Source organism: Coturnix japonica, chromosome 7 (assembly GCF_054131305.1).
Source record: "Coturnix japonica strain WE chromosome 7, WE-NBRP24, whole genome shotgun sequence".
Taxonomy (NCBI): domain Eukaryota; kingdom Metazoa; phylum Chordata; class Aves; order Galliformes; family Phasianidae; genus Coturnix; species Coturnix japonica.
This window is the reverse complement of record NC_140669.1, coordinates 13,385,340-13,399,301: the sequence shown is the minus strand read 5'-3', so window position 1 is coordinate 13,399,301 and position 13,962 is coordinate 13,385,340. Positions and strand designations below refer to the sequence as shown.

Genomic DNA, 13,962 nt, shown 5'->3' with positions numbered 1-13,962 from the left:
GAGAAGAAGCTTACCTTCCAGCTCCATGCCTCCCCTCCCTTCTCTCTTGGCCCAGCATCCTTTCTTTACTGCACTGTGCTTGCAAAACTAAAACACAACCATATGGCTTTTGGCGGAGATAACTCCAAGTCCAGTAGGCATTTTGTTAGCCTTGGACATCCATCCACGGAACAGATGTGAACACTGTGCTGAATTCCCAAGGAGCTTCACAGAGTCACCGAAAAAAGGGGGAAGGAGCGTATCATATGGAATAGCAGAACTTCATCTGTTACAATTTAGAAGGATTGCCAAATGCAGCAAACACTTGGAAGTCACCCAACCCAGTCATTCTATTTAAGGCACACATGCCAAAAAAATAAAAGCAGAGGTTGATGTCTTCATTTTGACAGACAGAAAACTTGTTCTCCCCATTCCCTCTTCACACCCACTACCACACATTTATTTTTAAGTATGAACACTACCATCCAGATTTGAAAGTAAAAAGAAAGGAAATGTACTGAGCGCTGTACACGGGGGACAGGAAAGCACGTGGACTCATAGGAAAGGATTTTCCAAATAGGCTGCCACTAAAGGAAAATAAACTGGTGGCATCTGAAGATATGAGTAAGGTGTCAAGAATCAAAATGTCCTACATCCTTCTCAGCTGTATTTATAGGGCATTAAGTTGCCATGGACTGAAGGAAGATTAATTTCATTTCAGTTGATCAATCTGGGGCCTACTGTAGAAGCAGATGCTTCCTATAAGACCAGGGGGTGGACTTTCAAATGAGAGTCATTGGAAGTAGCACATCTAGGGCAGAGACCTCTAACACACACGTAGGTCTTTGCTTTGCCCATTTTCTGTCTTTGTTCCTATATTATTAATAAGTTTGATCTTAGCAGGATTAACAGCAAACATTAACTAAGCAGTAATTTCCTGTGTGACTGATAAACCTGTAAGAAGCCTGCTCCGGGAAAGTCCAGGCTTTCCACAGGATCCCAGCATTGGCACTTAAAACCTCTTTAACCACTTCCGAAAATGGTGACCTAACTTTATTTCCTAATGCAGACACACTTGCATCACTTGGCAGAAAAACAAGAAACCTCAAAATCCAATGCACATGCAGTAACGTGTTAGGGCTGCTCTGTGTTCCTGGCCTGTGAATGATGCAACCTTGATACAGCTCTGGTCAAATTTTCTCAAATCTCCGTGCTCAAAATCTTGCACTGTAGAGGTTCTTCCACACAGCACAGAGGCACCTGTTGTGCCTAACCACTGCAGCCTGCCAGGACACCAAGACTGCTTGAATATGCATTAGGCCCGTGGATTCACACTAGAACACCTGCAACAGAAAGGCCCTAAGATCTCCTTGTCTTTGCATTAAAACATTAGAAGTCTTATGTGAACTCATATCAGGCTTTACTTTATTATTCATGCTGGTTTGGGCTGGGAAGGTGGGGCACAGGTACATAGCTGACCTTGAAAACCAAGCTCCAAGCAGATCCAATACATGGAAAACACAGTTTCAGTGGGTAAAAATTCAAGAGGAATGGCTGATGAGCAGATGAGGGAAAGCAAGGAGGCAAACACGTTTTACGCAGACCCATGACAACTGAGGGGATGGAGAAATCGTCAGATTAAATCTTCTCTAATTAGCACAAGGCATTTAAAGGAAAGCTGGTGCTTTCTTGGAGGGAGAAGGGAGAGATGAGGTGATTGAAAATACATGACCCAGCTTATTTTGTGTGGATTGAGTTTACCGACGGCAGGAACTGCTGCGTGGTACAGCATGGCTGGGGTGTCTCTGAGGAACAAATGAGTGATCTGGGTTTGGACTGAGGCCACAAAGGTGCTGAAGAGGCCAAAAGATGCAAGATTCATCCTTACAGAAACACAGGTTTGAGGACTCTGAAGAAATAAAGAACAGGTTTGAGCTGGATGCAGTTTCCAACACAACGCCACAAAAAAGCTGTATAAGTGATGTAAAACTAAAATACTGCATGGGAAATAGCAGAATTTACTAAGTGCTTGGGATACATTGCCAACTACTTTTTTTTTTTTTTTTTTTTTAAATAAAAAGCAGACTGGGGAAAAACAATATAATTTGTCAGCTAAGGTAAGAAAGAAGTGAAACTGATATTTTAAGGAAAAAAAAAGTGCACACTGGCCCAGAAATACGAGTAATCAAGCATACGTTGTGGTAGTAAAATCAATAAAACCAAAGGAATAATATCCTGTATGCACAACTGTAGCATTCCCTATAATTGCATGGTCCTATGGGATGTAGACAAGATATAAAGTTTAAAAGCAATCAAGTGTATAACCCACATATTATTATTAGATTCAACCAGAATTTTTTGTCAGGAAGGGTTTCTCTTTTTCTCCAAGTGAGCTGCTTAATGACGACAAAGTCAAAAGAAAAACTAAGAGATTCTTAAAGCTCCAACGTACAAAGGTATTAGAACCAGATAACAATTATAACGATGCCTCCTGAGTGGTGTGTGACTGTAGATGTGCCTTGTTGGACAACAGTCACCTTATTAAATTTAAAATGAAGTTGTGCGAGATGTTCAGAATTGCCTAAAGGAATCAAGTTCTGTTCGCATAAGACGCAGGTTCCTACTTGCTTAAATATGAAATAGTCCTTTAAGTTACTGCATGCTTTGTTTAATTTGAAACTACAAAGCCCAGTGATATAACATAACCTCTCCACAGCTGAACAGTACAAGGTTAATTCAGTTCCCTTAGAAGAGTAGAAGCTGTATTAGCACAGCACGTAGAAGAAAGGTGAAGCTGTTTTTAATGAATATAAATCAAAAGCTAACAATTTGTACAAAATAGATAAAGGAAGCAAATGGACATCAAAGCGGTATCTACAGTCAGCAGAGGTAATAATGATTTTTTAAGGATATAAGGGGCTTTAAATGTATTAGAAGCAGAAGAAATCCAAATAATACCAGCAATAGCTTTGAAAGAAAATGATGGAGTTGTCAGAAGCAACTTCACTGAATGTATAAATGAAACTATTAAGTAGGTGTGGAGAGGGCCTCCATGATGGCACCCCCAAAGCGCTGCTTGCAGTTCTGGGTCCACAACTCGAGAACATGTTCTAACTGGAGGGGGTTCAGAAGACCCACAGGAAAACCAACAGGTTGGGGAGGCACTTTTCATGGCAAACAGAGTCACTAAGCTCAAGTCTGTCAGTAGCTGCAGTCCAAAGACAAAGAAATGACAGAAATCAGGAATCCAGTCTAGTTTTCACTTTCACAAGCAAGTCAGGTTTGGTGGCAGAGGTTCGGTACCCTCCACAGTTCACTGGGGGCTGAAGCTGGTCAAATTCAGACAAGAAAAAAAATGTGTTCCTCATTGCTAGTGATCCTGAATTTGAAAGGGAATGCTTTTCTACAAGAGATGCTGTCATACAAGCTGCAGCTGCTGGAAGCAATGGGCTTTTGCTGTCCTCCCGTGTGAAGCAAGGACAGAGGTCCCTGCTGACCCCAACAAGAGCATCCCACTGTGACTCTGCAAGAACACATCAGGCACCCTGATGTCAGACAGCATAACCCTACACTTTTCACCCCCTCTTAATATACGAGTAACCCCACCGATGCTGCGCATGTGCTTTCAGGATCCCATACATGATAAAATGTGAGAAGTCATAAAGCTGGGTGTGCACATTTTACACCAGATTTTTCAAAGACAGTTTCAACACACGTGCATTTTCATGTTGCAGACTGTCTCATCCTCAAATATAAGAACTTTCAACCATCAGCATTTCCAAAGCAAAGCACTGACCAGCAGGACGTCTCCAATCCCAGTGATGTGAGACCATACCACATGTACTGTCTGTGCTCAGCTCTTTGCAGGAAGGGCTCAGCTCCCTCACTGGCCCTCTGCTTCCTTTAATACTTCTCAGTGGGTGATCTCAAATGTGTTAACCCATTAAGCAGGACCAATTAATTATGCATCAAATTGCCCTAAGAGAGACAGATGCAATTATCACCCTCTGTCATTACACCCAAGGTTAAATGGAGTCAGGAAGAGGTTAAGTGACTCTCTGGATCCCCAGCCCTGTGTGACAGAGCCCGCCTGTGAGGGGCTGACTCCATTCACACAGCTGCAAAAGCATCAGGGCCTCAGAGGGCTCAGCAAGTGAAGTGCAGAGCAGGGAACAGCTTTCAGATTCCTCCACACTGCTCAAAATAATCACTGACTAAACGACAGGGGTAGATGATGCCCTCTGCTATTGCTGTTCAAACGACTGCAATCCTAAGCGAGACAAAGCAGAACAGTGCACAGCTATCAAAGCAAAGCCAGGAGCTTGTAGATTGCAGAGTAAAGCAAAGTCTGTTTCCACTTCAAGAGTTCCAGGTGATTAACCAGAATTAAAACTTGGTTAATCAAGGAAAGGCAGGCCATGGGCAGTAATTGCATAGATAAGAGCCCAAAACGGATAAACTGCTTAAACCAACATAGTTTGTGCAGCTACACAAGTCATTGAAACCACAGGCAGATCTGAGAAAGGTGTCTGAAGATGTTACTGAAAGGTTAATTTGCTTTTGTTCTACCAATAGAGAATTGGAGGCTGTTCTAATTGAAATATCTGGAATCAAAGCTCATTTTATGACATGCCCTGACACACAGCATAATCATATTTCCAAGACACAAGGAATTAATAATTGAGAGGGATTTGTCCTTTGATTCAGTAAAGGTCATGAAATTTTCATTTAAGCACCAGGTCAACCAGAGATTGCCTCATTCCTAACAATAACAGGCAGCCTGATACCAATTTCTCAACATATTAGTGTCTTGTTGTTCTTGTCCTGTTCTCCGAATGTATCTGAACTCTTATTTTGCCAGCTTTAAAAAGACTTTCTATTCTGCACTAAGCTTTGAGGGAAAGTTTCACAGGACTCAAAGATAGCTGACTCCCCTTTAGGGCTCCAGATTGATCAGATCTCCTAACAGGTTATTTTCAAATCAATTTCCTATGGTTTTCTGAGACAAAAAGGGTTTTATGAGGAAAGAGAAATGCACATAAAGGCAAGAGCTGGGAATTCCTGATCTGTAATCCTGGCTCCGTTGTTAATGCTCACCACGACATTCTCAGACTGAATAAGTGCTCAGCTCTATCGAGGCACTTGCTTGCTGCAAACTGTGTTACTTTTAGCTCTCTAGCACTTTCAGGTATGCAGAGGAGAACATAATACATAAACTGAATCCCTGGAAACCCACAGCACTAGAAATGAACAGTTAGAGTCACCCTGCTAAAGCTGAGTTTAAATGCCCCAGCTCCAGGCCAGCTTACTGTAAGCACTCATCACAGCTATGTGCAGCAAAGGAAATGCATTCTGAACTTGTGAGTTCAGAGCAATTAAAAATATTCTGTGCTAATTAATCGCTTTGGCAGAGACAGTGGGGCTAGGAGCAGCTCTGAGAGCCTGACTGCAGGCACCACTCTATATCCTCACCCTTTACCAGAACCAGCTTGCTGATGGGCTCTGTGGCATCAGCACAAATGCACCTCACCGACACAGGCCTGCAGCAGGAACACTGCTAATGCAAGAGAAGAGTGCTACTGGTGGAGCCAACACCACAGTTCTGCAGTGAGCACGCAGGATCTGCAGCCTCATCATCAGAGGGCCCAGATCTGGCTGCTGCCTCAGCCAACATTCAGAAAATCCTTTCTGCACAGGTTTTTGCCTTGAAAAGGTTTTTTTGTTTTTTTGTTTTTTTTTTTTCTTTTCATCAGATTTTTAGTCATTTTTGATAGCTTAAACTTCATTTACAATCATGCACATTTTGTTCAGACTCCTAGACACAGCCTCCTAATGAGAACCTAACAAGTTGTGCTTGACAATGATGGGAAAACACTTGGTGAGAGCCATGCGGAGGATGTCTCAGGGCACTGAACTCATCTGTGCTTCTCTGCTTGGTGCATTTGGACTTTGTTAACCCAGACACTGAGTGTTTCAGCTCCCTGTGCCTCCTTCATGCAGAATCACTCAGCCAGCTCTGCCTAAAGCTTCCTGCACAGAAACACAGAGCAGCCAGCTTTGTCCAGCTTCCTTCAGTGAAGAGAGAAAGAGGATCCAGCACTGATTTCTTAAGAGCAGCTTTCCAAAAGCAGCTCAGGTCACAGCAGCATGCTGGCAGGACTGGGAGCTGATTATTAGCATGAATAGCAAAAATCCATTGACACCTGCCCTGTGCTCGGGGCAACCCACTGAAGCATGGACTCCCAACTCAGTGCTTTCTGCCATCCATATTCCTCAACACAAAACCTGGATGGAAGAAACTGGGAAATTTTTCTTTGTGGAAAGACTGAGGAGCACACTGGGACACAGAACCAGAACAACAGGGTTACCCGTATTTTGAACCATGAGGAAAATTAATGCAAGTTTGCTGCAGCCCTCAGCCTTTTATATGCTGCTGATGAGATGCACAGGGGTAGCAGTGCTGATTTATAGTCAGAACCAAAAACCTCACTCTGATTCAATTTCTGGCTACTCGGTAGCCAGGGGACAACCCATCAGACAGTGATGATGCGTCACTGTCAGATTCCTGTTTGACTGGGAAGCCAAAGAACATTTCTGCTGTATTCCAGAACAATACCCAGGTGCCATCCTCCAGTAACAACTCAGAACAAGGCCTTCCCAAGCTCTTTTGTGATTCCACCAAAACGAAGTACCCTTTTCACTTCTTTAAGTCCTAAAGGAAAAAAGGTTAGGGGAAAAAAAGAAGTGAGGGAAAAGGCAAGGAGGCTGATGTGTCTTAATTGCATATCCACTCGTCACCGCACAGCCACTAACTCAATACAAAGATACCTCATTAAAATCACCCTCAGTAAGGTTTATTTCTGGGTGTTCTCTGTGTAACCCCTGTGGGTCAGGCTTCACCGGAGAGTAACCTTTTCCAGCTGACAAAAATAATCCCCAGCAAAGGGAAAGTTTCACCACTGAACAGAGAAGCAAACCGGAAATCAGCTCCCAGCAAAGTATTTATTAAAAAAAATCACTTGGTGAACCCTGTTGAGTCCCACAAATTGAGACCATTTGCCAAGTTAATAGCGCTGGCAACTGCTGCCCTTGCAAACCATAAAAAGAGAGCATTTCACTCCTATTTCTCACTGCTGCCAGCATTTTGTTGTTGTCTAAAACACTTAACCTCATCTTTTTAAAAGATCTGGAATAAAATGAAATTGCTCAGCATCAAGTCCTTCCCCTTAAGAGTGACTGATTTAAAAAAAATAAGCAACTCCACTTCGTCAAAGTCTCTTAATGATGCTTTATTATATACAACTCCAGATTCTGACAGTTAATTCATTTGTAGTCTCTGTGGAAGCAATAATCTCAACCACAAAACAACATGAATGTGTGTTCATAAGTTGGTCTCTAATTTGTAAAGCCACCAGTGGATAGCTACTGTTTGTGTGCAAGAACTAAGCTGAGAGGTGTGTGCCTTTCCTATTTACAGAAAATCAGAACTATGCAGAAAGACAAAAATAAAGCAAAGAAATGAAACCAACACATCCGCTCCTCCAAAAAGCTCTAAACCAGCCACCAAACTACCCCTTTGTTGCACTCACTACAGCTCGTTCATGTCCTTTTCATGCTGAGGAGCCCAGAACTGGACACAATGCTCCAGTACTGCCTCATTAGTGCTGACTAGAGGGAATGAATCAGCTGCTGTGACCTTGTGGTGAAGCTCTGCCTAAGGTGTTCTGGATTGCTTATCTATGGGTTCTGAGTCCCCAGCTCTGAACTGCTTCTGCAAGCGTAGAAAAGGCCTAACCTAAGCTTGGGGGGGGGTCCTGTGTGGAGCCATGAACTGGATGCAGCAATCATCATGCTTTCCTTCCAACTCCAGAGATTCTAGGATTCTCGAAGGAGCATCACCCAAGAAAAGCTAAAAACTTGATGGTCACATCACCAAACTACAACATCAAAAAGGCACATTAAATCCCAGGGAAGGGCAAGGAGCAAGAGAAAACCGTGTGAAATTGGCCATCAGTTTGGTATGGGGCTTTGCATCTACTTGAAAAGAAATTGTAGGACTGTAAAGGCTTTTCCACACAGAAGTCTGGGTCAGATTCAAAGTACCTTCCTGAAGAAAATCTGGATGTTCCTATTTCATTGAAAAATGCACACATTGCTTCACTCAGCCTTCAAGCTTCAATTTTTTTTCCCCCCCCACTTAATTCAGCTTGAGTCATGCAGCAAAACCATCTCCAACTGAGAAGACACTTTATTTACTGGAGCTTCATTGCCCTTTGTGATTCTGACAACTAATCAACAACCAACTGGTTCTGTTTTGCACAGTTTCCAGCGCTATAGTAGGAGGAGGTTAAAATTTAATGCATTGGCAAAGTCAAATCTCAATTATCCAGGGTAACAGAGTGGAGAGAGCTCACAAAGTAAGAAATGTAGATAAAACACATTCAGATAAGCTGTATGAACAAAAAGTGAGGATAAAAGAAAAGTCATCCTAGACGAAAAGCGATCCCAAACACTCCTCTTCCAATTTCTGGATTATATCAACCAGATATAAAAGGAAACCTGGGGTAGCCAATGGTATTCCATAGTCTTAGGGCTGGCCTATATAAACAGCACAAAGACAGATCCCACAAGTCCTCTCAAAACACCTCCTGAATGCTTGTGCAACAGTACTGCTGCTTATGAATGCTCCTTAAACCCCTCATGCTAGTCCCCAGGATACAGTACACACCTGTGGCACCATGTTTCACTTCAGCGCATTGTACCATTGCCTTCCTTTTATTTTAGGGATTTTGAACCTGGCAAGGGGAGATGTAGTGACAATTAAACCTTAGGCCCACAGGAGTTCACTGTAGGGCTGGGCCAGGCAATACGCAGCACTGCCAGCAGCCTGCCCCAGGTGCTGGCCCCCAGCAGCACAGACAAGCATCAGACCTAAACTACGGTGTACCCAGGGGAAACAAAGACAAAAATGAAGTCCAAGGCACTAAGTGGGACAAGCAGCAATAGTTTTCTGTGACTGACACTTCTGTCCTCAGTCAGCAACAAGGAGCTGCCCTTACTGCTGCTTCCTGCCCCTAATGAGTTATTACAGTGCACTGAAATGCCACTAGAGAGCAATAGGAATGTGAAATCACGGTTATCATTCTCTGTGAGTGTCAAGTCCACAAAAGCCCTTTTTTTTTATTCTTGGCACTTTCAAGAGTTTTGATTCACATTCTCAGTCCTTAAAATATTCCACAGGCACCAGGGATAAGCTTTATGCTTTACTCCATCACCCTGAAAATTGGTGATGAGTTCCCCATCTTTTCCATGAGGATGCAGCACTCCTCTCTTCTGGAGTTAAATCACTGATGCACTGTTCAGTACCATTAGAGCATCATTCAGCTCAGACCAGAGTTATCTGCATTGCAGCAGATTGATGGTTCTTCTATAAATACCAAATAATTTGGACTGGCAAGCACAGAAAATGCAGATCTCATTTTAATTTGGATGTAAGATATAGATCAGTGGCCTTTGCCTAAAGGTCTGTCACTCCAGCTGAAAGCTTCAAAGAGCTTTCTGACAAAGGTCAGAAATACTCAACATTCTGTTTTAAATTCTAATAGGAGACGAGAGATACATTTCTTAGTATAAATATTTATATATAAACATACTTTGTATATGCATGTATACACACACCCCTAGTCCTAAAATATCTCAGCATATGTGTAAGTGTAACAAATACTGTCACAGAGTCACAAGTGAATGGAGTAACATACTGTGAGCCCGCAGTGACCTGAGACATGGATCTGAATAGAAGAAGAAAATTACTTGACATAAAGGGGGGCTGGCAATTTTAGTGGTGCTCTTTCTGCACTGAAATAAGCAAGTTAAGACTAATTGGCAATGTAAGCTCTAAGAGGTCTCGAGATTGAGAAGATGGTAAACAAAAAGTAATCTATCAAATTTAGCATATTATCGCTGTAGAAAACCAGAAAAATAGAGTCATTTGTACTGTTCTATTACACTAATAATTATTGCACAAAAAAGAGATTTAAAGTATTCATTGGCTACTTTTGCAACCAATAATGAGCAGGGCTTGTTGCACTCAATTTGCCTGCATGCTTTATATTTTGTACATAGGTGCTTCCACATCTACAAGTACATCTGCCTCAACAGAAACTATGTATGACCCACATACGGATAACAGTAATGCTGCCTTATCAGTCATGGGAAGACCAGAAGTGGTTTCAGTTAATTCTAACCTGTCATGCACACAATGTAAATCTCACACAGCACTGTATCCGTGCAGTACAGGAAGAACACATCAGGTTGGTTCTTCAAGGCAGCCCTTCGGTCATCCATCAGGCAGACCTTGCTTTTACAGCCCATTCACATAGACATGGACAGGCTGACCTTTGCTCAGAACCACATGCCAACAGTGGGAGCTGCCTTGTCCTTTCAACCCTGACAGCTCTGTCCTTATTGCACTCAGTGCCTTTGCTTTAAACACACAGTTGAAGACGACAAAATTTAAGTACCTCAAAGTGAAGCAGCTAAAAAAAAACAGAGAGAAATAAGAGAAGTTTCCACAGAAAGCTGAGAGACAGCAACCCCTAAAACTCATTATTTCACATGCAAGCATTTGATTTTCAAGTTGCAACTTACTCTAAACTGGTTGATATCCACGAATCACGAGCACGAGGGTAATTTTCAGCCAATAAATGGTGGGAACTGGAGTTGAGATGGGAGGGATTACGTCCCTTTTCTTTTACAACCTTCCAGAAACCTTCCTTCTGAACCGTACCCCTCCCATCACTCCACAAGCACATTCAGCAGAGCTCCTGAGGAGCCTCAAACCACTCATGTCTAATTCTCTAAAAGGAAAGCAAAACAAGGAGCTGCCTGATTATGCATCAAGGAACTGTTTTTTGTGTCTTTTTTTTCCCCTCTCATTCTAAAAAACACCTTCAGTTTTACTGAACCATATTGACAACTGCTTATCTCAAAGGTTATCCCTGACAGGGCTACCCATCTGAATGGGAAGGATTTCTCACATACCAAGAGGCTGAGTCACTGTGCTATAGAAGCAAACTAATATTACCTAATACTGAGTGCCAGAACTATCTTCTCCCTTTGGAGAACTTCACCAAAATGAAGCACCTGTCCTGAGTCTGCCTGCCTCTGAGACAACAGAAGAAACTCAAAGAGGCGATTCTGCTAGCTGCACTATTACATCAAGAACCACAGGCATATCCAGTGATAAACAGATGCCTGGAACTGGCACATACCTCCAAAAGACATCTAATGTGAAGGGAAGGGGTAAACATGGGGCATTTTCTCATTTTCTTCTCATTCACATAACTTATAAAGAGCTTGATTCAAAATTTCACTAGAAATACTCCTAGAAGCTTTACAAAGAAAGCACACATGTGATGTGTGCAAAACAATCCCAAAAGGTGAAGCTATGCCAATATTCTTAGTTGAAATTTAGATGCAGAATTATTACGGACAAAATTTATTCCATCAAAATTTGTTTGTTTTTTTTCCTCTGGGGGTGATTCCTCCTACACTACTGTATCAATTTCACTTTTAAAGTGCTACACTAATGGTCCAGGCTCTCTGTGCCCACTGTCCTACTATAAAGGATCACATTTTGTTATGAGGACCATAAAATGCTGCAGAGGAAAATAAATTTGTTTCCTTTTTGCTCCCCTGTCTGCTTTGGTGCCTACATTAACACAGTAACTCTTAAGGTAAATGCTGCATACTGTTTTGTTTCCAGCTTATAATGTAGGATAGTGCCCCAAGCAGTTATATTCAGAATCAGTTCTTTACCCTTACAAAGTCTGAGGACAGGAGGGGAATTAATTTGCTATTTCATAAGCTGTAGGGCTTATAAAACTCAACCACATGCAGAAGTGTGTACTCACACGGTGCGTAGAACATGACAAGAGTGTGCTTCTTTTTCTTCAAGGACTCCCTGAAGTCTTCTCCAGCAAGATGGATAACACTGCTCTGTTTTTCTTCCCATGCAGGCTCAGGTGGAGGTGGTGCTTCAGGACTAGGAAAGAAATGATATGAGTTTGAAAATGTTTCTGCAAACATGTGAACAGGCATCACATCCTGGTCACAGTTACCCTGAGGGAAGCAAGGCCAAACAATCCATTAGGGTGTCTGTGCATTAGGAAAACACGCTCAATATATCCAACATACGTTAACAACAAGATGATGTTTTTTATTTTCTGTAACTCAGTAAGAATAAAATGTAAGTGATCTTATTGAAGTATATGAATAGGTATGCGGAACAAAGACCTCCTACATTATATCCAACATCTGGCTGGAAAGAACATTGCTCCTAATATCACTGTAGGCATGAATTGAGAACAGCAAGCGGATGGAATCAAAAGACAACCGATATAGGACAGCATCTTCCATTCAAACTTCCCTTTTGTTCTCTTTATTGCCATCACGCAAACTTCTATAAAGAATTTCATGACCCTCTCTTGAATTCAGATATTAAAGCCAGGATGCAATAATCAGTATCATTCCACTTGGAAGGCTGGGGGTGACTGAACTGGAATATTTTACCTTGATAAAGAGAATGTCATGTTCCAATTATGACTGCACATACTGACTAGATCAGAGCAATCCTGCATATCTAGAGCACCTCTAACAAAACTTCTGCTATTCACAAGCTCACAGACTTCTCTCAGACTCATTAAATTCATTCCTGCTGTATTCTTAAATAGTGATTACTTACATAAATTCATCAGAATGGAGCCACGGGATGAAGACCTTCATATGTCGCCTTGGTAATAAATTAGCTTTTTAGACTTTCCTGTCACTTTGAATGACACATGAAGTTGTATCAGGTGCATAAAAACTAAGTGGAGAAAAATCTTAATTTTTAAGGTTCTTCTCAAGGTCACTTGGTGGACAGCCATCATATTTCCATCGGTATCGATTTGCCAGTTGCTAGCAATAGAATTAGGGCAGCTGATCAAAGCTTTCAAATGAACGCTCTTGGTGTGAGCTATCATCGATTACAGTTACAGTCAGAGGTGCGAGTTCATCTCACACAGATCTCCCCATGCTGACCAGAAATAAGCTATGCAAATACTGTTAACAACATAGTGTGGCAGCACAGTCTACAAGCCCAGTAAAAACTGGGAAATGCAGCTGAAACCCATGCTGTCCCATCCAGACCGCTAAACAGGACAGGTTTCCACAAGCTGTAACTTTATCTCTAGTCTGTATCCTACACACATCCCTATTTTCTACCAGCTTCAGAGGAGCTGTAACAATTTGATCCCACATCAGCAAGTAAGAATCTTATTCTAGTGCACCTCTCACTGGGAAAACATTCAGCAGTTAGACCAGGAGACATGGAGGCTGTATTGCTCCCGTGTTAACTGGTAGATAAAAGTATTCCAGCAACACAGCTTGATCTGGGAAGGATGAATACCCTCTTCCTCAGAGTCTATTCACCTGGCGATATGAATGGGCAGCATCGACCTGAGTACTTAATACAACAAAAACCATGTCACACTCAAAATCCTCCAACAAACTGGTGAAACTAGGCCAGTGATTTAACATCCACTATTGACACAGCAGCCTATGTAAGCAAGCTGGCCAAGAGTACTGTCTGTGAATGTACAGTGTAGATAAAACTGCTCAACACACAACAAAGATGCTGCCAGGCTAAACCTGTTACCTGACCTGAAGCACTCAGATACACACACACTCCCCTGATCAGATATGAGTTGGAAAAATTAAAATCACACTTGTCACACCATCACACACTTAATGATTAAATGATTTTAAAGCTTCACAAGGCACAGATATTTTCCACTGAATGTGGAAATATTTTATACTACAGTGCTTAAATAAACACAGTTTATTCTAAAACGTTTTGAGATTGTATGAATAACTTCTTTGAAATGAAACTATTTTCAACATACACCAACTCATGCATACTTTAGCACATCACTTGAGGAAAGC

General features: G+C 41.9%; 1 protein-coding gene across 5 annotated transcripts in view; it reads right to left on the bottom strand.

Annotated features, from left to right (window-relative positions):
• Positions 1-13,962, bottom strand: part of PDIA5 (protein disulfide isomerase family A member 5) — a 94,905-nt gene that overhangs the window by 20,716 nt on the left and 60,227 nt on the right. For all 5 annotated transcript variants that reach the window (XM_085552316.1, XM_085552317.1, XM_032445970.2 and 2 more), the window contains one exon: positions 11,892-12,022. In XM_085552316.1, the coding sequence (XP_085408442.1) occupies positions 11,892-12,022 (131 nt within the window). The remainder of the gene's footprint in view (positions 1-11,891; positions 12,023-13,962) is intronic.